At 42.2% G+C, this 26,652-nt stretch overlaps 1 protein-coding gene and 1 long non-coding RNA gene across 2 annotated transcripts in view; one reads left to right on the forward strand and one right to left on the reverse strand.

The window, feature by feature from the left end:
- LOC145862392 (uncharacterized) overlaps window positions 1-10,477 on the reverse strand; it is a 386,091-nt gene extending 375,614 nt beyond the window's left edge. The window contains exon 1 of the long non-coding RNA XR_014381816.1: window positions 10,381-10,477. This is a non-coding gene — a long non-coding RNA (uncharacterized LOC145862392). The remainder of the gene's footprint in view (window positions 1-10,380) is intronic.
- Window positions 5,329-26,431, forward strand: pgh1 (Prostaglandin G/H synthase 1). The gene is made up of 11 exons (NM_001140374.1): window positions 5,329-5,386; window positions 5,496-5,585; window positions 7,160-7,276; window positions 7,724-7,864; window positions 11,282-11,425; window positions 11,570-11,751; window positions 17,005-17,088; window positions 22,041-22,287; window positions 22,830-23,116; window positions 25,123-25,270; window positions 25,886-26,431. Exons 1-11 carry the CDS (start codon window positions 5,380-5,382, stop codon window positions 26,233-26,235), a joined length of 1,797 nt encoding a protein of 598 aa, NP_001133846.1. The 5' UTR covers window positions 5,329-5,379; the 3' UTR covers window positions 26,236-26,431.
- The last annotated feature ends 221 nt before the right edge of the window (window positions 26,432-26,652 follow it).

Here is a 26,652-nt window from a genome sequence, read left to right on the forward strand (position 1 = left end):
CACTGCTCACATAATCCATGCACTTTATTTCATGGTCATATAGCACAAATTTGTAGTAGGGAAAGGCCTACCAACACATTCATTTTTCCAGCACATAATTTTTATGTTTTATCATTGCATATTTATCATTATATGTGTGTACATATAAACTATCTCAAATAAATACATGTTTTATATTAGCTAATTATGTCATTAGCTTAAACACACAGGTTGACCAGGGGTGTTCTGGTCAGCGTCTCAAATGGCACCCTATATTCCCCATATAGTGCACTACTTTTTACCAGGGCCCATAGGTAATAGGGTGCCCTTTGGGACGTAACCCTGGTTTCGAGGTCACCCCTCCAAGGCCACACCACAGGAAAACATTTGTTGGCATGGCAATGTCATCAACAACACAAAATTAAAGGTAATTTAATGTTTGAAGAGCTGACCTCATCACTTTATATCCAGATATTTAACTGTAAAGGCATTTCTTTATCCCAAAGTTTAACTTATGAGTAACAACTCAAAAGTAAAGTTATATAACCAAACACTGAACAAGTCTCTCAGTTTTGTAAAAGTAATTCCAATACATTGTTTGAACTGAGGCGGGAGATTCCAAGGAGGGGTATACAGGGTTCTTCTTCAGGTGGGTTTTTAGGGCAGACTACATCCCGAAATGGTGTATTGCAGCCCACTACTGGAAGCGGAAAACTGAAAGGTGGGAAATTCACAACGGAATGCATAACCGGGGACCTGAGAGGAAAGAACTTCTCCAGGTCTGTGCAACTCCTCGTCTATGACATCCTTCAATCCCAAAAAGCGTAGTGCAATGTCTAAAAAAAAAAAATCCTGCATTGTAAATTCCCACCCTAAATGGTGACTCCGCAAGTACGGCTGCCTCCGTTCTGATCCTTTCAAGCCTTACTGCTGGGCCACCTTACAATGACGACGAAAACGACGATAATGAGGAAGATGATGATGAATTTTGTGTTGTGTAATTTGCAACATTCAAGGTTATTACAATTGCAAGAAAAGCAAGTATCCATACTAGTATCAAGTATCTACACAATAAATGGTAATGCTCATAGAACAACCAATAGATGGGGCCAGTAAGCTACATTGCACACTACCCAAGGTGCTTAGAATGCACCAGAGACACTCTATATAACGATGAGATAGACTTGTCTTTGTTCCAAAGGCGGGAAGGCAGGCGTTCTGCTTTTCAGTCTGCCCCCTCAGATTTGCCGTGTTAAAAGAATACATAGTATATAAAAAAAATATATATATATATATATACTGCTCAAAAAAATAAAGGGAACACTTAAACAACACATCCTAGATCTGAATGAAAGAAATAATCTTATTAAATACGTTTTTCTTTACACAGTTAAATGCGCTGACAACAAAATCACACAAAAATAATCAATGGAAATCCAATTTATCAACCCATGGAGGTCTGGATTTGGAGTCACACTCAAAATTAAAGTAGAAAACCACACTACAGGCTGATCCAACTTTGATGTAATGTCCTTAAAACAAGTCAAAATGAGGCTCAGTAGTGTGTGTGGCCTCCATGTGCCTGTATGACCTCCCTACAATGCCTGGGCATGCTCCTGATGAGGTGGCGGATGGTCTCCTGAGGGATCTCCTCCCTGGACTAAAGCATCCGCCAACTCCTGGACAGTCTGTGGTGCAACGTGGCGTTGGTGGATGGAGCGAGACATGATGTCCCAGATGTGCTCAATTGGATTCAGGTCTGGGGAACGGGCGGGCCAGTCCATAGCATCAATGCCTTCCTCTTGCAGGAACTGCTGACACACTCCAGCCACATGAGGTCTAGCATTGTCTTGCATTAGGAGGAACCCAGGGCCAACCGCACCAGCATATGGTCTCACAAGGGGTCTGAGGATCTCATCTCGGTACCTAATGGCAGTCAGGCTACCTCTAGCGAGCACATGGAGGGCTGTGCGGCCCCCCAAAGAAATGCCACCCCACACCATGACTGACCCACCGCCAAACCGGTCATGCTGGAGGATGTTGCAGGCAGCAGAACGTTCTCCACGGCGTCTCCAGACTCTGTCACGTCTGTCACATGTGCTCAGTGTGAACCTGCTTTCATCTGTGAAGAGCACAGGGCGCCAGTGGCGAATTTGCCAATCTTGGTGTTCTCTGGCAAATGCCAAACGTCCTGCACGGTGTTGGGCTGTAAAAACAACCCCCACCTGTGGACGTCGGGCCCTCATACCACCCTCATGGAGTCTGTTTCTGACCGTTTGAGCAGACACATGCACATTTGTGGCCTGCTGGAGGTCATTTTGCAGGGCTCTGGCAGTGCTTCTCCTGCTCCTCCTTGCACAAAGGCGGAGGTAGCGGTCCTGCTGCTGGGTTGTTGCCCTCCTACGGCCTCCTCCACATCTCCTGATGTACTGGCCTGTCTCCTGGTAGTGCCTCCATGCTCTGGACACTACGCTGACAGACACAGCAAACCTTCTTGCCACAGCTCGCATTAATGTGCCATCCTGGATGAGCTGCACTACCTGAGCCACTTGTGTGGGTTGTAGACTCCGTCTCATGCTACCACTAGAGTGAAAGCACCGCCAGCATTCAAAAGTGACCTCTTTGAAGCATTTATTTTGGCTAAGATCTGAGGTGCAGTTAACTCTAATTAACTTATCCTCTGCAGCATAGGTAACTCTGGGTCTTCCTTTCCTGTGGCGGTCCTCATGGGAGCCAGTTTCATCATAGCGCTTGATGGTTTTTGTGACTGAACTTGAAGAAACTTTCAAAGTTCTTGAAATGTTCTGTATTGACTGACCCTTGAATGAGTAGATGTCCACACTTTTGACTGGTACTGTATATGTATTTATATATTCTATTAGGTTCCCAATCTCCCAACCTCATAACTAGCTACCAAGACTTCATTTCAGGCTATCAATCAAGTTAGAGTTGATTGCCATGTTACAAGCTCATGCCTGCTTGCAAGGTTGGTAGACTTCAGAAAAGCAAGCAAAAACTAAACGTACTGAATAAGACTCACGTTCGTTTCAATCTTTTACCCAGATTTTAGCAGGTATGCAGAAAAGCATATGCAGTTTCTTTAACAAAAGAACCAGTCATAAGGATACAGGCTGCTCAAGAGTTATGCTTAGATATACCGAAAAATATACAATTATTTTACATAGAATTGGGCATAATGATTACAGCTCTAGTGTGCAGGAAAAAGCTGCTTGAAAAATGCTAAATTCTCCATCTTAACGATGCGGGGCCTAGCCCCCCTCCGTTCCACTCCCCAGCCATCCTCACATACGTTGTTCCCACTCAGATTTTTGGGGTGCACGATGCCCCTGCTTATAGCTGTATTCCCACGTGAACAGATTTTGACGGGAAGGGACACTCTCGCTCCGCCTCTTCCTTTCCGGAGTCGTTGTTGAAAAGGCGGAAAGGCAGGCGGGAGGAGGCAAGATCAGGTGGGAACATTCTAGCCAATCAGAGGGCAGATACGCATGTGCACAGCAGACAACTCCGATATAAAATAATTTTCTCAAAGTTGCAGAGAAGCCACATGCGGCCACTCATATCAGTACATTTGTAACTTAAACATTACGTAACTTCTATTCGATCAAATACGCCTCACTTAACAAATGACCAATTACATTTTTTTGTAGACCAAATTCAAAAGTCTCTCAGACCTCCATACAAAACATCTCTACTTGTTCTGCTTATCGTTGTCTTCTCTTATAGAAATATTTTGAAGGGAGTGGAGCCTCTTCTTTTGCCTCTTTCTTATATGCGCAACTGCATCAAGTCCAATGTGATTCTGTCCTCCCAGACCGTTTGCCTTGAGAAGGATTAGAAGGGTTATTAAATGGGGGGAATGGAGGGTGTTTTTTGTGTGAGGGCTAATACTTGGCAGGCTAATTTCACTTTTCCCCAATTCTGTATTTCCGGAAAGTAATTTAGGTAGGCCGTGACTGGCCTCACACTCCAGTACAGTAGGTGGTGGTGTAAGCACCTCAAAAGTTGGATGCGATCCGCAAACCCAATCCCAAAGAAGAAGAAGAAGAAGATGAAGCAGTCCCATGCAGTCACTAGTGGTTCTGGGGGGTGGGGTCAGTGCCAATCCCAATCCCAAAGAAGAAGAAGAAGAAGATGAAGCAGTCCCATGCAGTCACTAGCGGTTCTGGGAGGGGGGGGGGGGGGGGGGGGGGGCAGTGCCCCTGTGACAACAATTTTGGACCCCCTTGTGGCCCCCCTAAATGTGGAGTATGAAATAATTTTTACATAACTCATTTTTGCGATCGTTCTTTATTTACATTCGTTATTAGACAGTGGCAACGATGATGAATATGAACATGGTCTTTTGCCTGCTAATGCCTGCAATGCAGTGAAGAAAACGATATGACAACAATAACATCTAATGTAACCTCTAACAGTACAACTGGCCCCAGCTTGGCCCCCCCAGTTGAAATGGTCTAGAACCGCCACTGCATGCAGTGATGCCAATTTAGCAATTTTGTTGCTAGATTTAGCAACTTTTCAGACTACCCTGGCAACTTTCTTTTCAAACAGCATCTAGCAACAAATTTAGCTACTTAAAAAAAATTATTTGGAACTTTTAGCAACTTTTGAAAAGTGACTCAAATGCTAAAATGCACGCATTTTCCATCTACTTTGTTGATGACACAAAAACGATTTTCTCTGTCACACACTCAGTCACAACACACGTGTATGGCTGCAAAAGTACATTGTGAGTGACGTCAACAGCAGGCCAGCAGCAATTTCAGCAAATTGAAAATCATTGTTGGTTGACTGCAGCAGCAGTAGTATGCGTTCGACGAGCCAAACCCAATTAATATAGTTGGTCATGAATGTTTGATCTTGAACAAAATTACAACATCAATCAACATGTCTCAATCAAAATTGTACAGCCAGAAGTACAGAAAAGAGTGAGAGTCTGTACCTGAACAAATCAAATCATATTTTTTGCAGAGATGGCCAGTCAATTTGAGTGACGTTATTGTGTTTTCTACGTAATAACGCAGTTTTACGTTATCACGCAATGGCATCACAACGTCATTTAGCAACTTTTAGCAACAAATCAACCTGCCTCTAGCAACTTAACTTGAAAATTAGCTGGCAACACTGTCCATGTGTTGTATAGAAGTGAACCAGGAGATGGGGAAGTTGCTTACCATTTGTTTCGCCCCTACCAAAATGAACTTTCACGTATGAAATTCTGTGTGGACTTGTTTTTTAGATGGTATCTAAACAGCTTCCAGGAAGGAAATACATCGTATTGGTTATGTGTATTTCTTCATGAGTGCAGCATATATTATTTTTGCACTGCTGTATTGGGAAGACGCGTCCGCTGAAGGTGCTTATGCAGTAAATCTTACAATGAGAGGTGAGTTTTTGACAATTAAATGTTTTGTTTTGTTTTTTTACCAATGGCACCAAACCATTACATTATTTTAGGTTTGGTCATTCATTCACGTTAATAATTGTGTTTTTAGAGTGCGTCGTGTGCGTCTGGGCATGTATCCTGCTGCAAAGGTTACCAACATGTCCCGGGGAGGAGGGGAAAGACGCCAGTACAAATGTTGGTAGGTGTCTAATATTTTAAAACCTATAGCAGGGGCGGGAAACTTGCAGCCATGGGCAACAGGTGGAATTGCCGACTCTGACAGAAGGCTCGGGAATCCTTTATGGATATGGGTACACAGACCTGCTAGCCACTGAGGCTCATCATGAGTTAAGATTTCTTTGTGTCCCCAACCCCATCAAAGTTGCCCATCCCTGAACTATAGTGTCATTATTATCTAGTAACAATATGCTGAAATTCTATCAACTGGATTATATGAGATGTATACTGTTATTTAAAACTGCTGAAAAGAATATCCAAAACATCTCTAAAGAGCACATTGTGTCTTTACGTTTTCCAAAGTATACAACATTTAATATAAAGCTACAATGAACAGGCATCCAGACATATTTGTTTGTATGGCAACACAGATGACACAAGTAAACATATTTGCAAGTGGAGGAAGCCCGTTTGAAATAAGGAAGACGATTTGCATTTAAGGGTCATGCAATTTATTTGTACAAATACATTGACAGCCCTAATTGTACATATCTTTAACTTCCATTGTTTGGTCATTTTAAAGGGTTTGGGGGGGGGACCATGGTGTTAATACAAATGTTATATTATAAATATTCACCCCAATATCTGTGCTGTCAGTTGAATGCGTTGACTACTAGCACAGTATAGGGTTCTGTCTCCTATCATGAAGACAGAGTTTCCTCTTGGCAGAAAGAGACTGAAAGACTCCAGTTATCTAAATGACATGACTGAAGAATCCTGCTCAATTAGGAAGGGTCTGCTGAACTACTGCTATTCATACATCCACTCTTCATTTTGAAAATGAGAAATGCTATTTATGATCATCTCAATGGATATGTGTCTGTCTGTGAGGGAAGGACAGGAAGCCGTAACATGATAGAGATGGCAGGGCCAAGGATGTGAGAGTTGGCATCTTGCTTGTCTCATGGCAGCAGACGTTTCTGTTACCACAGCCCTCCGACCCCAGTCAGACTCCCAGTAGTCCTAACCCTCTTCTTTCCTAGTGTGCTAGTTTATTCTAGGCTGAATCTTAATTTGAGATTATTTAACCTACTGTAAATCTAATTTTGCGTTGCTGCCAGTGGGAGATTTGTGTGACAATAGTAGGTTAGGTTGTGCATACATCTCGAGTTTGGATTTGTACCTGACTAAGATACCATGCTCATAGGTAATTAAGCTGTGGTTCCGGTGAGTATCCTCGTCAGATGATGTCACGTAGTTACTGTAATAAATATCTTCCCTACCTCATCAAACAAAAGGGAGTAGGGCAACACATCAAGTTCCAGCCTGAGATTATTGTTCCGCTGATGCTATAAGCACAGTTTTCAGGCTGGCACCCAAGCTAGAGAGACATTGGACAAATGGACACCATCTATTGTGTCTTGGCAATCTTTACTGTAGCTGGCAAATTTATGACAGAGGCACTGTGCTGATCAGGAAAAAGTATGTGCACCACTAGGAAAAACTCTGCTATTCCTGGTAAGGTCACATGGTCAGGAAAAGCTCAGTGCCTAAACTATACTTTAATTGACATGTGTACGTTTTTATCATTTGCAGTGAATCCCTGTTGCTATTACCCCTGTCAGAACTGGGGTGTGTGTGTCAGGTTTGGCATTGACCGCAATGAATGTGACTGCACTCGCACCGGCTTCTATGGACAGAATTGCACTATCCGTAAGTTAAGTGTTTTGCTTCTACATTCTTCTGATTCAAGTTATATTTAACATTTTCCTCTCTAGTTTATTAAAACATTGTTATCCTTTCCTCATGTGCAGAAGGATTTGTAACAAGATGAAAAGAAAAAGCGCCGTGTGTTTAGTTTCACAACTTTCCTTTTTTTTTTTTGTTTTTTTTTTTTTTTTGTGAAGCTGCCCAAATAATAATTTCTAATTGAGAAAACACATTTTAAGTTGACTGCATTTTTACCTAAGTTTTCTTAAGTTGGAGCTAAGTTTGGGCCAACTATACATTTTAAGTTCAGGTAACACTTTAACTGAAAAGTTGAGTAATCTAAAAAAGGTGGTGGGAACCAGTTACTTAATAATGATGAGTTGAAATTACTAAATTTATTTGTATTTTATTTTACAGTGTGCTGTTTGTCTTCTCTCTGTGTGTTTTTAGCTGAGTTCTGGACAAGGATCCACCAGCAGCTAAAGCCGAGCCCTGACGTGGTCCACTACATCCTCACACACTTCCACTGGCTGTGGAACCTCATCAACAGGACCTTCATGCGGGACTGGCTCATGAGGGTGGTCCTCACAGGTTAGTCGCCTGACATTCAATGCAGCCATGAGCATGCTGGCACAAAATGGTTGCTATAGTGGGCGCTGTGTATAAGTGGTGGAAGGGCTAACTTTGTACCATAAAAAAATAAAATGTACAGTGCTTTGCAACCAGGTGAAACATGCTATGATGATAGAAATGCATGCATGGATCCATTGTGCTGTTGTAACAGTTGAAAACGCATAAATGCTCTCCAAAGTGCTTCTAGAATTGAATCCTTATCCCATTATCTCAGACCCGTACTGTACATATTCATATCTACTCTTATGGTGTTACTTTAAGAGAAGAGTTTCTCTTCCCTACCAATGCATTCATTGGATAGTTTGCTTACAACGTGTGTCCATTTGCTTCATGGTTTCTCTGTTATGTTCTTGGCATGTAAATATTTGGTAACACACATTGGCCCATGGTGTCATCACCATTCTCTGAGTTCTTCCATCTAACTCGCTAGAACTGCAGACAGTTTTAGGCGTATTTACAAGGTTTAAATCTGAGGCGAGGTATTAAAAAGTGATGTTGTCAGCTAGCTAGCTCTGGTCTAACGTTAAGCAAACTCTCGGAAGTTCAAAGAAGTTCATGTTCCTTCATAGAAGCCGTTCCTCTTTAGGCTGAATTCCGATAATGCATGTCATCATAACAAGAAGCCAAGCCTCTTCCTCCACTCTCTCTTGTTCTCTCCCCACCTGCCAAATTTCAGTCGCATCTCACGCCCTACAGAACTATTATAGCTTGCCTCCACCATAGCAAGCTGCTCTATCCACACTGACTGGTGAAGTAATTTAATGTTGAGATAAATAAAATAAAAAAATGTTTTGTTCGAACCGGTTCAGAACTTTATTTTGCTGGTCGGAACACTGGAACGAAATGAAAAACATTTTGGAAAATAATGGCTAAAATGCAAAACCTGACTTGTGTGTCAAATAATAATGATAGAGCCCACAGGTTTATTTTGCTTTGCATGTGAATGACATAAAGTTAAAGTATAGTTTATTGATATTATGTACTATAATGTGAATTACTTTTCAGTTACATCACATTGATAGTTTAATCCCTCGAATGTTTGCTTGAGGCTTTCCAAATCAAGCTACACTTCAAATTAATTAAATCATATTTTTCGGTCTGCGTGTTTCTTTAACTGAACGTTCCTTCGTTTTATTTGGGATTCAATCCATGGTGTGTTATAGTGCGGGGCACTAGACAGCATTGCCCCTTTTTTTAAACGTCATTTCTGCTTGAGCCGACATCCTCAGCTTTTACCGTGAGTGCAATCTCCGTAAACGGCGAAGAAATTGTCCTTAAAGGGGGAGTCTACTGTACTGCTTTATAATGTGCCTTGGATTGAGTCATGGTCTTAAACTGAATGTTGATAATGTTTCTTCATCTCACTGAAATTGGAAGTTTCTTCAAAGTTGAGAATGTCTTTTAACTCTGCTGGAAGTTGCAGTTTTAAAAACTGGTTATCATCTGGGTTGTTCTGCGGTTACAGTTATTTTCTGATATTATGAGAGAAGTGGCATCTCTTCATCTAAAATGTGTGACACACACACATGCTTGTTTTGCTATCCTTGTGGGGACCAAACAATTGATTCCCATTCAAAATCCTATTTTCCCCAACCCCTAAATCTAACCCTTAACCTTAATCCCAAACTCTAATTCTAACCCAAAGCCTAAGCCTAAAATAGCCTTTTCATTGTGGGGAATGGCGACATGTCCCCCCCCACTTGTCCGAATTTTCCTTGTTTTACTATCCTTGTGGCGGTCAGTGTAAGATGAGGGAGGCCATTTTTCTTTTTCATGAACATGGCCTTATTTCTATTACAGCATATCAGATGACATCTCATTCATTTTCCAATAACCCAGTTCAATGTAACAGCGATAGGTTTAGGCTACTACATGATACTCAAATTTTCCCTGTACCCATCATGAGATTGCTACAATCTAGCCTATGAATGAAAGTTTACAATGTAGGTGCACACAGGTCCACAGACAAATTTGTGACATATGGACAGACAGTGACAATTAACACCACCTTGCACACTCTTGCCTGCAACTAGTTGATACAGGTTGTAATCATTAGTCCAACAGTTGCAAACAAGAGTTTCTATTGGACAAATTCAGGTATGTTTATTCCGCTTGCTTACGTTTTTTTAACAGAATCGGCCGAATGAGTACACCCCTGATCACTCGTAAACACAGTTCACTTTCATGGCAGCCACATCCTATGTGCTCTCCTTCTCTCACCTCTTCGCTTGTGGACTTCAATGCGCAACACATCAGCTGTATGTGACCAGGAGAAAAAACTTTTCCAAGCCAAACCGCTACACACAGTCTACATCGTTGTCACCATATTAGCTAAAGTGTTAGTCAGCATAGCTAATAGAACTAACGTGTTAGTAAACCGGCTACAATCAGGCAGTAATGTTACAGTGTACAGTCGGTAAGCAGTTACACCGGCGGGTCCCAGTGGCAATAAATTAATAATACCAAAAGCTTACCTTGACTTGGAAGAGTTCCAGTGTTGTGTTGGAAAGTCATAGCCAGCTACCTAACATAGCGTACCTCTGTTTGAGCAGGGTGTTTCAGTATACTAAACTAGCTAGCTGCATTTACTAGGTAAGTAAGTGTAATTTTTTTAAACTTTCAATCTCTGTCTCTCTTGCTTCTCCTTCATTTTTGAAGGAATTAATTTGTTCAAAACTGTTCAACTATTGTCTGTCTCTTTGAATCAACTACTCACCACATGTTATCCACTGCAGTGCTAGCTCGTTGTAGCTTATGCTTGTACTAGATTCATTCTCTGATCCTTTGATTGGGTGGAACACATGTCAGTCCATGCGGCAGTCCATGCAGCAAGAGTTCTGATATTCTGCAGGATGTCCTCGGAAGTTGTCATAATTACTGTGTAAGTCTATGGAAGGGCGTAAAAATCATGTGCCTCCAAGGTTTTGTATTGAAGTCAATGTACCCAAAGGAGGACAGAAGCTAACTGAGCACCGGCTACACAATGGTGCTACCCTACAGAGTACTGTTGAGGCTACTGTAGACCTTCTTTGCAAAATAGTGTGTTTTTAATCAGTTATTTGGTGATGTGATTATATTTAGTGTAGCTTTATCTAAAATGGATCAATTTAAATGTTTCACAATGAAAACATTTTTTAAATTCACCGAGGAGGATGGTCCTCCTCTGAGGAGCCTCCACTGCTTGTGAGGACTTCTGATCCCCACAAGGATAGTACAACCACCCCCCCCCCCCCCCCCCCCCCCCCACACACACACACACTCACACACCTATCCCATGGGTTGTATTTCCTCCGAACATTGTTATTGCATTTTCAGTAAAACTTTAGGGCTATAATGATCAATGTGTCAAACAATTATGTTTTCTCCCTCCCAAAGTCAGATCCAACCTTATTCCTAGTCCTCCTACCTTCAACTCCAAGTATGGATACCTCAGCTGGGAGTCCTACTCCAATGTTTCCTATTACACCCGTATCCTACCCCCTGTGCCTGAAGACTGCCCCACCCCTATGGGTACCAAAGGTGAGATGGAGTGCATCCAAAGTTCCTATCAGAAAATAGGATGAAGGCATCCCACAAAGACTTTCTGGAGATTACCCAGTGAAATAAATCTTCCCAACTGCAACATGCATAGCTAACATACTTTCATTCCTCTCTTTTCTCCAGGAAAGTCTGTCCTCCCAGACCCAAAGCTGGTGGTGGAGAAGTTTCTTCTGAGGAGGCAATTCAGGCGGGATCCAAAGGGAACCAACCTAATGTTTGCTTTCTTCGCTCAGCACTTCACCCATCAGTTCTTCAAGACCCGAAACAGTATGGGCTTGGGCTTTACCAGGGCTCTGGGGCATGGGGTGAGTTACTTGGTACTCCCTGTACTGTACAGTATGTTATACAGTGTATTCAGACCCCTTGACGTTTTCCACATTTTGTTACAGCCTTATTCTAAAATTGATTAAATCAATTCTTCTCATCAATCTACACACAATACCCCATAATGACAAAGCCAAAATAGGTTTTTAGAAAATTTTGCAAATTTATAAAAAACAAAAACTGAAATAACTTTGTTAGGTTCTTATTAGAGAAGCTAATATCTAGAGAAACTAGAGAAGCTTTAATCAAGTTTAATCATTGCCAAAGGTTCTGTACAGCTGTAATCAGACAGCAAAACATTTCTTTCCATCAGTTATATACATCCTACTTAAGACACTCCTCCTCCTTACAGTTTATGGCTCCACAGGAAACGAATAAAGAGGGTAACAGGATGACAAACCCTGATTACTCCCTTAAGGGGAACTGACCTCACCCCTCACCTCCTGACCTCAACCCCTCCTTCACCTAATCCACAGATATCCATCTGTGTTCCCTATATCAACACATTGCTCTCCTCTCTTCCATCAAACACATTCCAAAGCCTTCTGGGTTGCTACAGATTCTTTCTATTCAAAGCTTCGTCTCTATCATTTATTTAATATCTCAATGTTCAACGTTTAGCCGATTCCAACACCTTATTTACATAAGTATTCAGAACCTTTGCTATGAGACTTGAAATTGAGCTCAGGTGCGTCCTGTTTCCATTGATCATCCTTGAGATGTTTCTACAACTTGATTGGAGTCCACCTGTGGTAAATTCAATTGATTGGACTTGGAAAGGCACACACCTGTCTATATAAATTCCCACAGTTGACAGTACATGACAGTGCAAAAACCAAGCCATGAGGTTGAAGGTTTGTCCGTAGAGCACCTGAGACAGGATTGTGTCGAGGCACAGATCTGGGGAAGGGTACCACTTTTTTTTTTGCAGCATTGAAGGTCCCAGTGGCCTCTATCATTCTTAAATGGAAGAAATTTGGAACCACCAAGACGCTTCCTAGAGCTGGCCAAACTGAGCAATCGGGGGAGAAGGGCCTTGGTCAGGGAGGTGACCAAGAACTCGATGGTCACTCTGACAGAGCTCCAGAGTTCTTCTGTGGAGATGAGAGAACCTTCCAGGACAACCATCTCTGCAGCACTCCACCAATCAGGCATTTATGGTAGAGTGGCCAGACAGAAGCCACTCCTCAACAAAAGTCATATAACAGCCTGCTTGGAGTTTGCCAAAAGGCACCTAAAGGACTCTCAGACCATGAGAAACAAGATTATCTGGTCTGATGAAACCAAGATTGAAATTGGCCTGAGTGCCAAGCGTCACAACTGGAGGAAACCTGGCACCATCCCTACAGTGAAGCGTAGTGGCAGCATCATGCTGTGGGGATGTTTTTCAGCAGCAGGGACTGGGAGACTAGTCAGGATTGAGCGAAAGATGAACGGAGCAAAGTGCAGAGAGATCCTTGATGAAAACCTGCTCCAGAGCACTCAGGACCTCAGACTGGGGCGAAGGTTCACCTTCCAACAGGACAACGACCATAAGCACACAGCCAAGACAACACAGGGGTGACTTAAGGACAATTCTCTGAATGTCCTTGAGTGGGCCAGCCAGAGTTCGGACTTAAATAGCTGTGCAGCGACGCTCCCCATCCATCCGGACAGAGTTTGAGAGGATTTGCAGAGAAGAATGGGAGAAATTCCCCAAATAAAAGTGTGCCAAGCTTGTAGCATCATACCCAAGAAGACTTGAGGCTGTAATCGCTGCCAAAGGGGCTTCAACGAAGTACTGAGTAAAGGGTCTGAATACTTATGTAATTGTGATATTGTGTGTAGACTAAGAATTTATACAGTGAGGGGGGGAAAAAGTATTTGATCCCCTGCTGATTTTGTACGTTTGCCCACTGACAAAGAAATGATCAGTCTATAATTTTAATGGTAGGTTTATTTGAACAGTGAGAGACAGAATAACAACAAAAATCCAGAAAAACTCATGTCAAAAATGTTATAAATTGATTTACATTTTAATGAGGGAAATAAGTATTTGACCCCTCTGCAAAACATGACTTAGTACTTGGTGGCAAAACCCTTGTTGGCAATCACAGAGGTCAGACGTTTCTTGTAGTTGGCCACCAGGTTTGCACACATCTCAGGAGGGATTTTGTCCCACTCCTCTTTGCAGATCTTCTCCAAGTCATTAAGGTTTCAAGGCTGACGTTTGGCAACTCGAACCTTCAGCTCCCTCCACAGATTTTCTATGGGATTAAGGTCTGGAGACTGGCTAGGCCACTCCAGGACCTTAATGTGCTTCTTCTTGAGCCACTCCTTTGTTGCCTTGGCCATGTGTTTTGGGTCATTGTCATGCTGGAATACCCATCCACGACCCATTTTTAATGCCCTGGCTAAGGGAAGGAGGTTCTCACCCAAGATTTGAGGGTACATGGCCCCGTCCATCGTCCCTTTGATGCGGTGAAGTTGTCCTGTCCCCTTAGCAGAAAAACACCCCCAAAGCATAATGTTTCCACCTCCATGTTTGATGGTGGGGATAGTGTTCTTGGGGTCATAGGCAGCATTCCTCCTCCAAACATGTTGGGTTGATGCCAAAGAGCTCCATTTTGGTCTCATCTGACCACAACACTTTCACCCAGTTGTCCTCTGAATCATTCAGATGTTCATTGGCAAACTTCAGACGGGCATGTATATGTGCTTTCTTGAGCAGGGGGACCTTGCGGGCGCTGCAGGATTTCAGTCCTTTACGGCGTAGTGTGTTACCAATTGTTTTCTTGGTGACTATGGTCCCAGCTGCCTTGAGATCATTGACAAGATCCTCCCGTGTAGTTCTGGGCTGATTCCTCACCGTCTCATGATCATTGCAACTCCACGAGGTGAGATCTTGCATGGAGCCCCAGGCCGAGGGAGATTGGCAGTTCTTTTGTGTTTCTTCCATTTGCGAATAATCGCACCAACTGTTGTCACCTTCTCACCAAGCTGCTTGGCGATGGTCTTGTAGCCCATTCCAGCCTTGTGTAGGTCTACAATCTTGTCCCTGACATCCTTGGAGAGCTCTTTGGTCTTGGCCATGGTGGAGAGTTTGGAATCTGATTGCTTCTGTGGACAGGTGTCTTTTATACAGGTAACAAGCTGAGATTAGGAGCACTCCCTTTAACTTCTTACATCTAGGGGTTCCGCTAGCGGAATGCCTCACCAATATCCAATGGAAGAGCGTGGCGCAAAATACAAAAACCTCAAATGCAATAATTAAAATTTTTAAAACATATGACAATTTTTACCCCATTTTAAAGATAAGACTCTCGTTAATCTGTCACAAAAACCCAAAACACAGCTAAATGAAGCACTAACCTTTAATCTTCATCAGATGACACTCCTAGGACATTATCTTATACAATACATGCATGTTTTGTTCAATCAAGTTCATATTTATATAAAAAAAACTGCTTTTTACATTGGCGTGTGATGTTCAGAAATTGTATTCCCACCGAAAACTTCCGGTGAATTTACTAAATTACTCATCATAAACAATGACAAAATACATAACAGTTATTTTAAGAATTATAGATAAAGAACTCCTTTATGCAATCGCTATGTCAGATTTTAAAATAGCTTTTCGGCGAAAGCACATTTTGCAATATTCTGAGTACATAGCTCAGCCATCAGGGCTAGCTATTTTGACACCCGCCAAGTTCGGGGCACACTAAACTCAGAATTAGTATTTGAAAAATGGTATTACCTTTGCTGATCTTCGTCAGAATGCACTCCCAGGACTGCTACTTCCTCCAAGAAATGTTGTTTTTGTTCAAAATAATTCATAGTTATGTCAAAATACCTCAGTTTTGTTCGTGCGTTCAGGTCACTATCCAAAGGGTAATGCGTGAGCGCATTTCGAGACAATTCTTTTTCTAAATGTTCCATTACCGTACTTAGAAGCATATCAAACGCTGTTTAAAATCAATATTTATGGTATTTTTCTCGTAAAATAGTGATAATATTCCAACCGGACAATGGTGTATTCATTTAAAGAGGAAAAGAATAAACAGCGTGGTCTCGTGAATGCGCATATCCAATCTCTTTGTCACCAGGCAGACCACCATGAACTGAGCTACTATACTCTGCCCAGAGACAGGAGACGCCTCAATCCGCTTTCTGAAGGGTTTAGAGAGCCAATGGAAGCCTTAGAAAGTGCTACGTAACCCCACAGATACTGTAGTTTCGATAGAGAACCAAAAGAAGAACTAAAAATTGTCAGACAGGCCACTTCCTGCTTGGAATTCTCTCAGATTTTTGCCTGCCATATGAGTTCTGTTATACTCACAGACACCATTCAAACAGTTTTAGAAACTTCAGAGTGTTTTCAATCCCAATCTACTAATAATATGCAAATATTTGACTCTGGGCCCGAGAAGTAGGCCGTTTAATTTGGGTACATTTTTCATCCGGCCGTGATAATACTGCCCCCTATAGCGAAGAGGTTAAAAGTGTGCTCCTAATCTCAGCTCGTTACCTGTATAAAAGACACCTGGGAGCCAGAAATCTTTCTGATTGAGAGGCGGTCAAGTACTTATTTCCCTCATTAAAATGCAAATCAATTTATAACATTTTTTACATGCGTTTTTCTGGATTTTTTGTTGTTGTTATTCTGTCTCTCACTGTTCAAATAAACCTACCCTTTAAAATTATAGACTGATCATTTCTTTGTCAGTGGGCAAACGTACAAAATCAGCAGGGGATCAAATACTTTTTTTCCCTCACTGTATATTTTTAAATCCATTTTAGAATAAGGCTGTAACGTAACACAATGTGGAAAAAGTCAAGGCGTCTGAATACTTTCCGAATGCACTGTATATTATATTATTCAATTTGATAGAATGATAGAATAAATACAATTATATTTAGGGGAGGATGGCCAGTAAGTGATGTATTTAGGTGTTAGGAAGAGGTGGACATCTCCAATCCTTTTTGTACTTTTTCTTTACCTTTTTAGTCATTTTAGCAGATGCTCTTATCCAGAGCGATTTACAGTAGGCAGTCAATACATTTCCATACTTTTCCTCCATACTATTCCAACAGCCGCAATATAATCTTGTTCCTTGCTGGAACCAAATCTTGCACACACTGCGAGATACATGGGAGTCATATTAATCTATGTCTCTTACATGCATCCTGAATGTGAATCTCTTTTTATTCTCATATTTCATGTTAATCTCGTGTTATTAATCTCTAACCAGGTGGATGCCGGCAATGTCTACGGAGATAATCTGGAGCGTCAACTGAGCCTCCGGCTTCTTAAAGACGGAAAGATGAAATATCAGGTATGTGGAGTAATGCATAACTCCACTCCAGCTATGTGAAAGCATGGACAAGTCTCCACTGGAATGTTACTGTAGACACGGTACTACTCTGTGGTCCACTCTGAGGTACATGTGCTTTCTACCCTTTACACTTTTAACCCTTTTCATACTAATGTGGTTAAATATATCAAAAAAAGGTGGAACCAACATAAATTGCATTTAAAGAAAAATCTCAAAACGGATTTGCTCTTCTATATACAGGTTTAAAATGGCAGATTTTGGCACTGATAAACACCTACATTGGAACGCAGTGGCTGTACAGTTACATGACGTCAGAGGTCTGGCTCTGCGCTTCACAGCTCTGTATGGATTTTGACTGACTGTCCTTCTGAACTTGAGCACCTCGTGCGACAAGACTTTGCCTCCTTCCCTCCCGCTAATTGAGCAGCTTTTGCATGTTTTTTTGTTCTCTAAGGGAGGGAAGTGCTGTAAATTGAGGACTCAATGTATTTTGAAAAATTTGAGGTTGAGGATTATAATAAATACTGCTATGATGTCATACAAGCAAGCCAAACACCCGTGAGTCCAAATGTGAACTTCACATTTCCAAATCGTTAATGTCCATCACCCATTTCGTATGATAGGTTATGAATTGCAATTCGTATTATGTTACCAATTTTCTAAATGTACAGTATGTTACAAATTAGCTAGTGTAGGGGTTAAGGTTTAGGAGTTAGTTTAAAGGGTTAGGGGAAGGGATAGCTAACATGCTAAGTAATTGCAGAGTAGTTGCAAAAATGCTAAAGTTGTCTGAGATTCGATCTCGCAAACTTTGGTTTGCTAGACGTTCACGTTGCCTTAAGTAACCATCTGTCATATGTGACCATACCAAATGTAACATATCATACTCATTTTGGTGTCATGGATTTACGCTTACTATGTTACATCCAGGATGCTGATCTGGTGGACTCACTAAACACAAATGCTTAGTTTGTAAATTAAGTCTGAGTGTTGGAGAGTGCCCCTGACTATCCATAACTTAAAATAACCAGAAAATTGTACCCTCTGGTTTGCTTAATGTAAGGACTGCGAAATGATTTATACTTTTACTTTTTATACTTAAGTATATTATTGCAATTACATTTACTTTTAATACTTAAGTATATATAAAACCAGATACTTTAGTCATTTTCTATTAAGGTGAAAGTCAGCAAGTAAGTAAGTCTAAAGGTATCTTTACTTTTACTCAAGTATGACAATTGGGTACTTCTCCCACCACTGCACAGAGGTAGCAGGTAACAGCGTAGCCATTGTTCAGTGACCAGGTGCCAGTTAGTGTATCATTTGAGTGACCAAAAATCCTGACTCGTGTCAGGATAAAGAAGTACACCCATGAGGCCCATTTTCTTTATCTGTTGAATAAGCTGAATTCGACTCCAAAGAAGGACGTTAGGGAATGGTATCTGTTTTTGGCAAAGGTGTTGGTTCAGTGTCGGGAGAGGTTGTGTTGTAAGAACCCCATTGATTGTCTCTTTTGGCAGTGGTATGCATGTGAAACTCAGGATGAGATGACTGAGCAACTGTTGGTTATTTACAGTGCCTTAAAGTATTCAGACACCCATTACTTTTTCCAGTTTTTCCAGCCTTATTCTAAAATTGATTTAAATAATTTTTTTCCTCATCACTTTACACACAGTACCCCATAATGACAAATAAAAAAGTTTAAAAAAAAGTTTGCTAATTTATAAAAAAAATAATATTAAATCGGAAATATCACATTTACATACGTTTTCAGACCCTTAACCTGTTGAGGACAGACGTTCCGCTAGCGGAACCTCGTTCCGCCTGCGGAACCCCTAGCCAACAGCCAATGGCATCGCACGGCGCGAAATACAAAACCAACTAAAATACCACAATTCAATTTTCTCAAACAATCAAATATTTGTCACCATTTTAAAGATAAGACTCTCGTTAATCTAACCACATGGTCCGATTTCAAAAAGGCTTTACAGCGAAAGCAAAACATTAGATTATGTTAGGAGAGTACATAGATACAAATAATCACACAGCCATTTTCCAAGCAAGCATATATGTCACATAAACCCAAACCACAGCTAAATGCAGCACTAACCTTTGATGATCTTCATCAGATGACACTCCTAGGACATTATGATATACAATACATGCATGTTTTGTTCAATCAAGTTCATATTTATATCAAAAAACAGCTTTTTACATTAGCATGTGATGTTCAGAACTAGCATACCCATCGCAAACTTCCGGTGAATTTACTAAATTACTCACGATAAACGTTGACAAAATACATAACAATTATTTTAAGAATTATAGATACAGAACTCCTTTATGCAATCGCTTTGTCCGATTTTAAAATGGCTTTTCGGCGAAAGCACATTTTGCAATATTCTGAGTACATAGCTCGGCCATCACGGCTAGCTATTTTGACATCCGCCAACTTCGGGGTCACCTAAACTCAGAATTACTATTAGAAAAATGGTATTACCTTTGCTGTTCTTCGTCAGAATGCACTCCCAAGACTTCTACTTCAACAACAAATGTTGTTTTGGTTCCAAATAATCCATAGTTATATCCAAATACCTCAGGTCACTATCCGAAGGGTAACGCGCGAGCGCATTTAGTGACAAAAAAATTCTAAATATTCCATTACCGTACTTAGAAGCATGTCAAACGCTGTTTAAAATCTATTTTTATGCTATTTTTCTCGTAAAATACCGATAATATTCCAACCGGGCAACGTTGTATTCATTCAAAGAGAGAAAGAAAAACATGGCGAGTTCTCGTGACCGCGCATCTCCAGTCTCACTGTCCCCAGGTTGACCACTTACAAACTCTGCTCCTATACTTTGCCCAGAGACAGCAGACACCCATTCCACTTTCTGGCGGCTTTAGAGAGCCAATGGAAGCCTTAGAAAGTGTCACGTTACAGCACAGATGCTGTAATTTCGATAGAGATGTAACAGAAGGACAACAAATTGTCAGACAGGGCACTTCCTGCATGGAATCTTCTCGGGTTTTGGCCTGCCATATGAGTTCTGTTATACTCACAGACACCATTCAAACAGTTTTAGAAACGTTAGTGTTTTCTATCCAAATCTACTAATGATATGCATATTCTAGTTTCTGGGCAGGAGTAGTAACCAGATTAAATCGGGTATGTTTTTTATCCGGCCGTGAAAATACTGCCCCCTATCCCAAAGAAGTTAACTAAGTACTTTGTTGAAGCACCTTTGGCAACAATTACAGCCTCGAGTCTTAGGTATGATGCTACAAGCTTGGCACACCTGTATTTGGGGAGTTTCTCCCATTCTTCTCTGCAGATCTTCTCAAGCTCTGTTAGGTTGGATGGGAAGCATTGCTGCAAATCTATTTTCAGGTATTTCCAGTGATGTTTGATGGGGTTCAAGTCCGAGCTCTGGCTGGGCCACTCAAAGACATTCAGAGACTTGTCCCGAAACCACTCCTGCGTTGTCTTGACTGTGTCCCTAGAGTCGTTGTCCTGTTGGAAGGTGAACCTTCACCCCAGTCTGAGGTCCTGAGTGTTCTGGAGCAGGTTTTCATCAAGGATCTCTCTGTACATTGCTCCATTCATCTTTGCCTCGATCCTGACTAGTATCACAGTCCCTGCCGCTGAAAAACATCCCCACAGCATGATGCTGTCACCACCATGCTTCACTGTAGGGAAGATGCCAGGTTTCCTCGAGACGTGACACTTGGCAGTCAGGCCAAAGAGTTCAATCTTGGTTTCATCAGACATGAGAAACTTGTTTCTCATGGTCTGATAGTCTTCAGGTGCCTTTTGGCAAACTCCCAAGCGGGCTGTCATGTGCCTTTTTCTGAGGAGTGGCTTCTGCCTGGCAACTCTACTATAGAGGAGCTCTGTCAGAGTGACCATCAGGTTCTTGGTCACCTCCCTGACCAAGACCCTTCTCCCCTGATTGCTCAGTTTGGCCGGGCGGCCAGCTCTAGGAAGATTCTTGGTGGTTCCAAACTTATTCCATTTAAGAATAGAGGAGGCCCCTGTGTTCTTGGGGTCCTTCAATGCTGCAGAAATGTTTTGGTACCCTTCCCCAGATCTCTGCCTCGGTACAATCCTGTCTCGGAACTCTACAGACAATTCCTACGACCTCATGGCTTGGTTTTTGCTCTGACATGCATTGTCAATTGTGGGAGCTTATATAGACAGGTGTATACCTTTCCAAATCATGTCCAATCAGTAGAATTCACCACAGGTGGACTCCAAGTTACAGAAACATCTCAAGGATGATCACTGGAAACAATGCTCCTGAGCTTAATTTCGAGTCTCATAGCAAAGGGTCTAAATACTTATGCAAATAAGATATTTTGTATACATTTCCAAACATTTCTAAACCTATTTTCGCTTTGTCAATATTATTATTATTGTGTGAAGATTGAGGATTTTTTATTTATTTAATCAATTTTAGAATAAGGCTGTAACGTAACAAAATATGGGAAAAAGTTAAGTGTTCTGAATACATTCCGAAGGCACTGTATGGGTGGAGTTCAGGTAATCATTATTTACAGTAGTGTTTCCAAAATGTTGGGGTCATGACCCATTTTTCTGCTGCTCAAGACTGGGATCTGGCAAGACATGTTCATTGATTTGGTTTGGCAGGTTGCTGGGGAAATTGAGTCGCAGCATAAAGACATTTGTGAACAACTCATTTACTGTAGGCATAAGTTCTATATAAAGGCCACACAATAAAATTCACATTATCTAACTCGGGAGGGTCAGTCCTGACAGTGAATCGCTTGAAACCTTTTGAAATCGCTTTTCCACAAAAACCCAAAGGCTACCCCACATAATTAAAATGTTTCCATTATGCACACCAATTCCTTAAGCATGCTCACAAGTTACTACATTGTGCTAATGGATCTGTAAAGCTCTTAAGGGCTAATACTATCTTCTCTTCCAGGTGGTTAAAGGTGAGGTGTACCCTCCTACGGTGGCCGAGGCGCCGGTGAATATGAGATACCCTCAAGGGACTCCCGTGGGGCACCGTATGGCCATCGGGCAGGAGGTGTTTGGGCTGTTGCCAGGCCTCACCATGTACGCCACCCTGTGGCTGAGAGAACACAACCGCGTCTGTGACATCCTGAAGGCAGAGCACCCCACCTGGGGGGATGAGCAGCTCTTTCAGACCGCCAGGCTCATCGTAATAGGTAAGTACATACCTGACTGGACAGGGATCTCTCTCTGTCTAGCCTTTCATACCACCAGAGATTGCCCATTTTTAGACACTCAAGTACTTTAGGCAGAATATACATTTCTAGGAAATGTTGTCATGTGCTGGGTTGCTTAGGGCCCCCTAGCGGAGTCTCAACTTACTGTTGCGAGTTAGAATAGTAGGTGCAAGTTCGAGATTTGGTTGTGCATCAGCAATTTTTCTCTTGTTTTGTCAGTCATTGACAGTCACTCAATTAGCCATGTCAGCTAACAATTTTTAGATTGGTATGTTATTATTCCCAGCTATCTAAACTTGTAGTAATCATGGCCGAATACCGACCGGTCATGCAGGGCAAGTGTCCAGGGCCCCTGACCTTCAGGAGGTCCCAACCATATCTCGCTTAGGACCCCAAAAGACTAGAGCTGTCCCTGCTTGGTTGTCAATAGTTGGGGGGAATAAGAATCAACACACTTCTCTAGTAGATTCTCCCAAAATTGATTTTCTTGGGTGTAGATCCATATTTAGTTTATATTCCAGGTGAGACCATCCGGATAGTGATCGAGGAGTATGTGCAGCACCTGAGTGGCTACCTGTTGGATCTGAAGTTTGACCCAGTCCTGCTCTTCAAGTCCACGTTCCAGTACAGGAACCGCATCGCTGTGGAGTTTAAACAGCTGTACCACTGGCACCCCCTGATGCCAGACAGCTTCCACATAGACGGAGACGTGGTGCCCTACTCCCAGTTCATGTTCAACACCTCCATCGTCACACACTACGGGGTGGAGAAACTGGTAGACGCTTTCTCACGCCAGTATGCCGGACAGGTATGGGCTGTGCGGTGACCATGGGATTTCATATGCAGTGTCTTAATGATAAACCCTGGTCTCGATAATGTTGTCATACCATACATAAGTCGGTTGCGGTCAATGATAATATGGAATTTATTTTCTAAGAGTGTCTGCAAAAATTACAAAAAAATCTTAAGATAGCTAGGTGGGACAACCACATATCACAGTCATAGTGAGTACATTTTTCCTCAATAAAGGAGCTAGTAAGGGGGAAAAGAGTCAAGTGCGAGTGTTAGTTCACAAAATTATTTTTTGGGGGGTGAGGAGGTGGTGGGGTTGCTGTGGGATTATTTAAGATTCTCTTTGAAGATGTAGGGTTTCAGATGTTTTCAGAAGATGGGCAAGGGACTCTGGTGTCCTAGCTTCAGAGGGAAGGAATCTGGTTCCACCATTGGGGTGCCAGGACAGAGAAGAGCTTGGACTGGGCTGAGCGGGAGCTGCTCTCCCGTAGGGGTGGGAGGGCCAATAGACCAGAGTTGACAGAACGGAGAACTCAGGTTGGGGTGTAGGGATTAAGCAGAGCCTGAATGTAGGGAGGGTCTTGTTCTTGCTGCTCCGTAGGTAAGTACCATGGTCTTGTAGTGGATGTGAGCCAGTGTAGTGTGTGGAGGAGGGGGGTGACATGGGAGAACTCTATGGATGTTGTAGAGCATGAACCTGCAGGAGCGAGTCACGGCTTTGATATTTGCAGCGAACGACAGGGGGTTGTCAAGGGTCATGCCAAGGTAGTTTACACACTGGTAGGGGGACACCATGGAGTTGTCAACCGTGATGGAGAGGTCTTGGAGCGGACAGGCCTTTCCCGGGAGGAAGAGTAGCTCCGTCTTGTAGGGGTTGAGCTTCAGTTGGTAAGCCGTCATCCAAGCTGAGTTATCTGCTAGGCACGCGGAGATGCGTGTCGCCACCTGGGTGTCAGAAGGGAGGGAAAGGAGAAAAGTAGTTGAGTGTCATCCGCATAGCAATGATGAGAGAGACCATGTGAGGATATGACGCAGCCGAGTGACTTGGTGTATAGCGAGAAGAGGGCCTAGAACCGAGCCCTGGGGGACACCAGTAATGAGAGTACGTGGTGCAGACACAGATCCTCTCCAAGTCACCTGGTGAGTGACTTGAATTCAAATGGACACATTAGTCTGCTTTGTGTGTTCTGGTACTTCTTCTTTTGAGCAAGGCAGACGTTGTGTAAGAGAGATGGAGGATGAGGTTGGGACAGGGCAAATAGCATGGCAAGATTGAGTAGCCTGATGGTAAATCTGACACTACTTGGTGTGAAGTCCATAACCGTGAGCAGTAAAATAGCACATGTTGTAACTGTCACCACAGCCCTGCAAACTTGTTAATGCTCTGCATTCGGTATCTACAGAGCTGTTTTCTGTTGATTAGAAGCTGTGCTAGATCATGACAGGAGGCTTAAACAAGATGCTATCTGTCTGATATTAATCTTTTTTTCTCTGTGGCTTATTGATATCAATCTTTGTCAGCAGAGCAGCAACTATCTATGCGGTATTAGAGAGCAGAAACATGACATCTGTGTATGTGTGCCATTGAGGGTGAATAGGCAAGACAAAAGATTAAAGTGCCTTTGAACGTGGTAGTAGGTGCCAAGGTGTATATGGAGTAATGCATTTTGGGCCCTTCATAGGTGGGTCATTCATTTATTTTAATGACTTTTTTTTCCCATGTTCTCATGCATCCTATATTTATACAGGGGATGCCTGTTTGATCCTTTCAGATGTAGGGCTCTACTCAATCCGGAAAGCTGAATCGTTACAGATTCCGCGATAGAAATGTAAAGGTCATTTCTGATTGAGCCGACATAAGGAGCATTTACTGGAATCCAGTCTCCGATAAAGCAGGAATACTACTGGAATTACAATCACATTGTAAAGTTGAATATCCACAAAGCAGATTGACTCGAGCACTTAGTGTAGTGTACACCATTGCCTACAATGGGTCTGGCTGATTTTAATCCTGTTTCTCAGATAGGAGGAGGTCGAAACATCCACCCAGTGGTGACCAATGTGGCCGAGGGAGTTATTGAAGAGTCCAGGACTCTGCGTCTCCAACCCTTCAACGAGTACAGGAAGAGGTTCAACCTGAAGCCCTACACTTCTTTCTCTGACTTCACTGGTAAGACCACATATATTTTAGTTTGACTGCACAAACCGTCATTCTGTAACCAAACTTTCCATCTGTGCTCTTCTTGTGCATTGAGTTGTGTGGTTTGCAAAGTTAAACAAACCAGAATGACGAATTGTACACTCATTCTGTTACCAAACTTTGTATCTGCACTGTTCTGCAAGTAAATGTGTTTTTATAAAAATGTTCAGTGGAAATTGTTAAGTCATCGTTGTGCATTGACTTATGGTTTGTTTATCTTTGCAACGATTAGTTTTGCTTGGCATACATTTTAAAGTAACAAATCAGAGTCTCAGCATCACTCTGTCACTGTGTAATTGCCCTTATGCAAATTGAAAATATGTAAAATATCAACGTTCTCTCAAAGCAGCTAGCATACAGCTTCATCTTGACATGGGTTGGCCTCTTCAGACGCCATAGGCAGTCTTTGTTGTCCTCTCATCTCAAACCAGTCTTGTCTTTAACTTGATCATGTGTTTCTAATGAACTCTTTTACTCTTCTCTTCTGTATTTGTATTAATTTACTTTAAATGTGCCCTATCTGTGTAGTTTGCTGCAACCAAATTGCCCTTCTGGGACAATAATTATATTTTATATTGTCCCCAGGTGAGGAGGAGATAGCCAGGGAGCTGGAGGAGCTCTATGGTGACATTGATGCGCTGGAGTTCTACCCTGCCATCATGCTGGAGAAGACACGCCCCAACGCCATATTTGGTGAGAGCATGGTGGAGATGGGGGCTCCATTCTCCCTGAAAGGCCTTCTGGGTAACCCCATCTGTTCCCCTGAGTACTGGAAGCCCAGCACATTTGGAGGCCAGACAGGCTTTGATATAGTCAACTCAGCCTCGCTGGAGAGACTGGTGTGTCTGAACACTAATTGGTGTCCATACGTAGCCTTCAATGTCCCTCCAGCCGGGCAGGAGGAGCCGCCAAGGAAACAGTCCACTGAACTGTAAGCCATTGTGATTACTGTATCCATGGTTACGTTCGTTTTTTTTGTTTGTATGGTCTTACTATAATGCCCTTGTCCACCTATGATGCCTGTACTGTGTACTATGTTTACAATGCATAGACTGCATTTATGAATCATTCCCATGTTGCTTATGTCCTATGTACAGGTGACTGTCAAAATAAAGGAAACGCTTGAGTAAATGAGGAATACAAGTATGTTGAAAGCAGCGTGGTTTCGGAGGTAATTAACCCCCTAAAGTCAATGTCCGCACCCCAGTGGAAATATAATCCCCATAATAAAATAATCCCCATAAAAATCTGTCAATTTAAACTACAGAATTATTATTTTTTTGTATTGGATGAGTCTCAATCCACTGCATCTGTGACAGAGCTAGAGCGGTGTTTGTTAAACCATGATCAGT

The sequence above is a fragment of the Salmo salar genome, chromosome 20 (assembly GCF_965601325.2).
Source record: "Salmo salar chromosome 20, fSalSal1, whole genome shotgun sequence".
In the NCBI taxonomy this organism is placed as follows: domain Eukaryota; kingdom Metazoa; phylum Chordata; class Actinopteri; order Salmoniformes; family Salmonidae; genus Salmo; species Salmo salar.

Bases quoted from the DNA above. Each gene is read 5' to 3' on its own strand.
- pgh1 (NM_001140374.1), top strand. The intron at 5,586-7,159 runs GTAGGTGTCTAA...TATCATTTGCAG, and splicing joins AGACGCCAGTACAAATGTTG to TGAATCCCTGTTGCTATTAC. The intron at 17,089-22,040 runs GTATGTGGAGTA...CTTCTCTTCCAG, and splicing joins ACGGAAAGATGAAATATCAG to GTGGTTAAAGGTGAGGTGTA.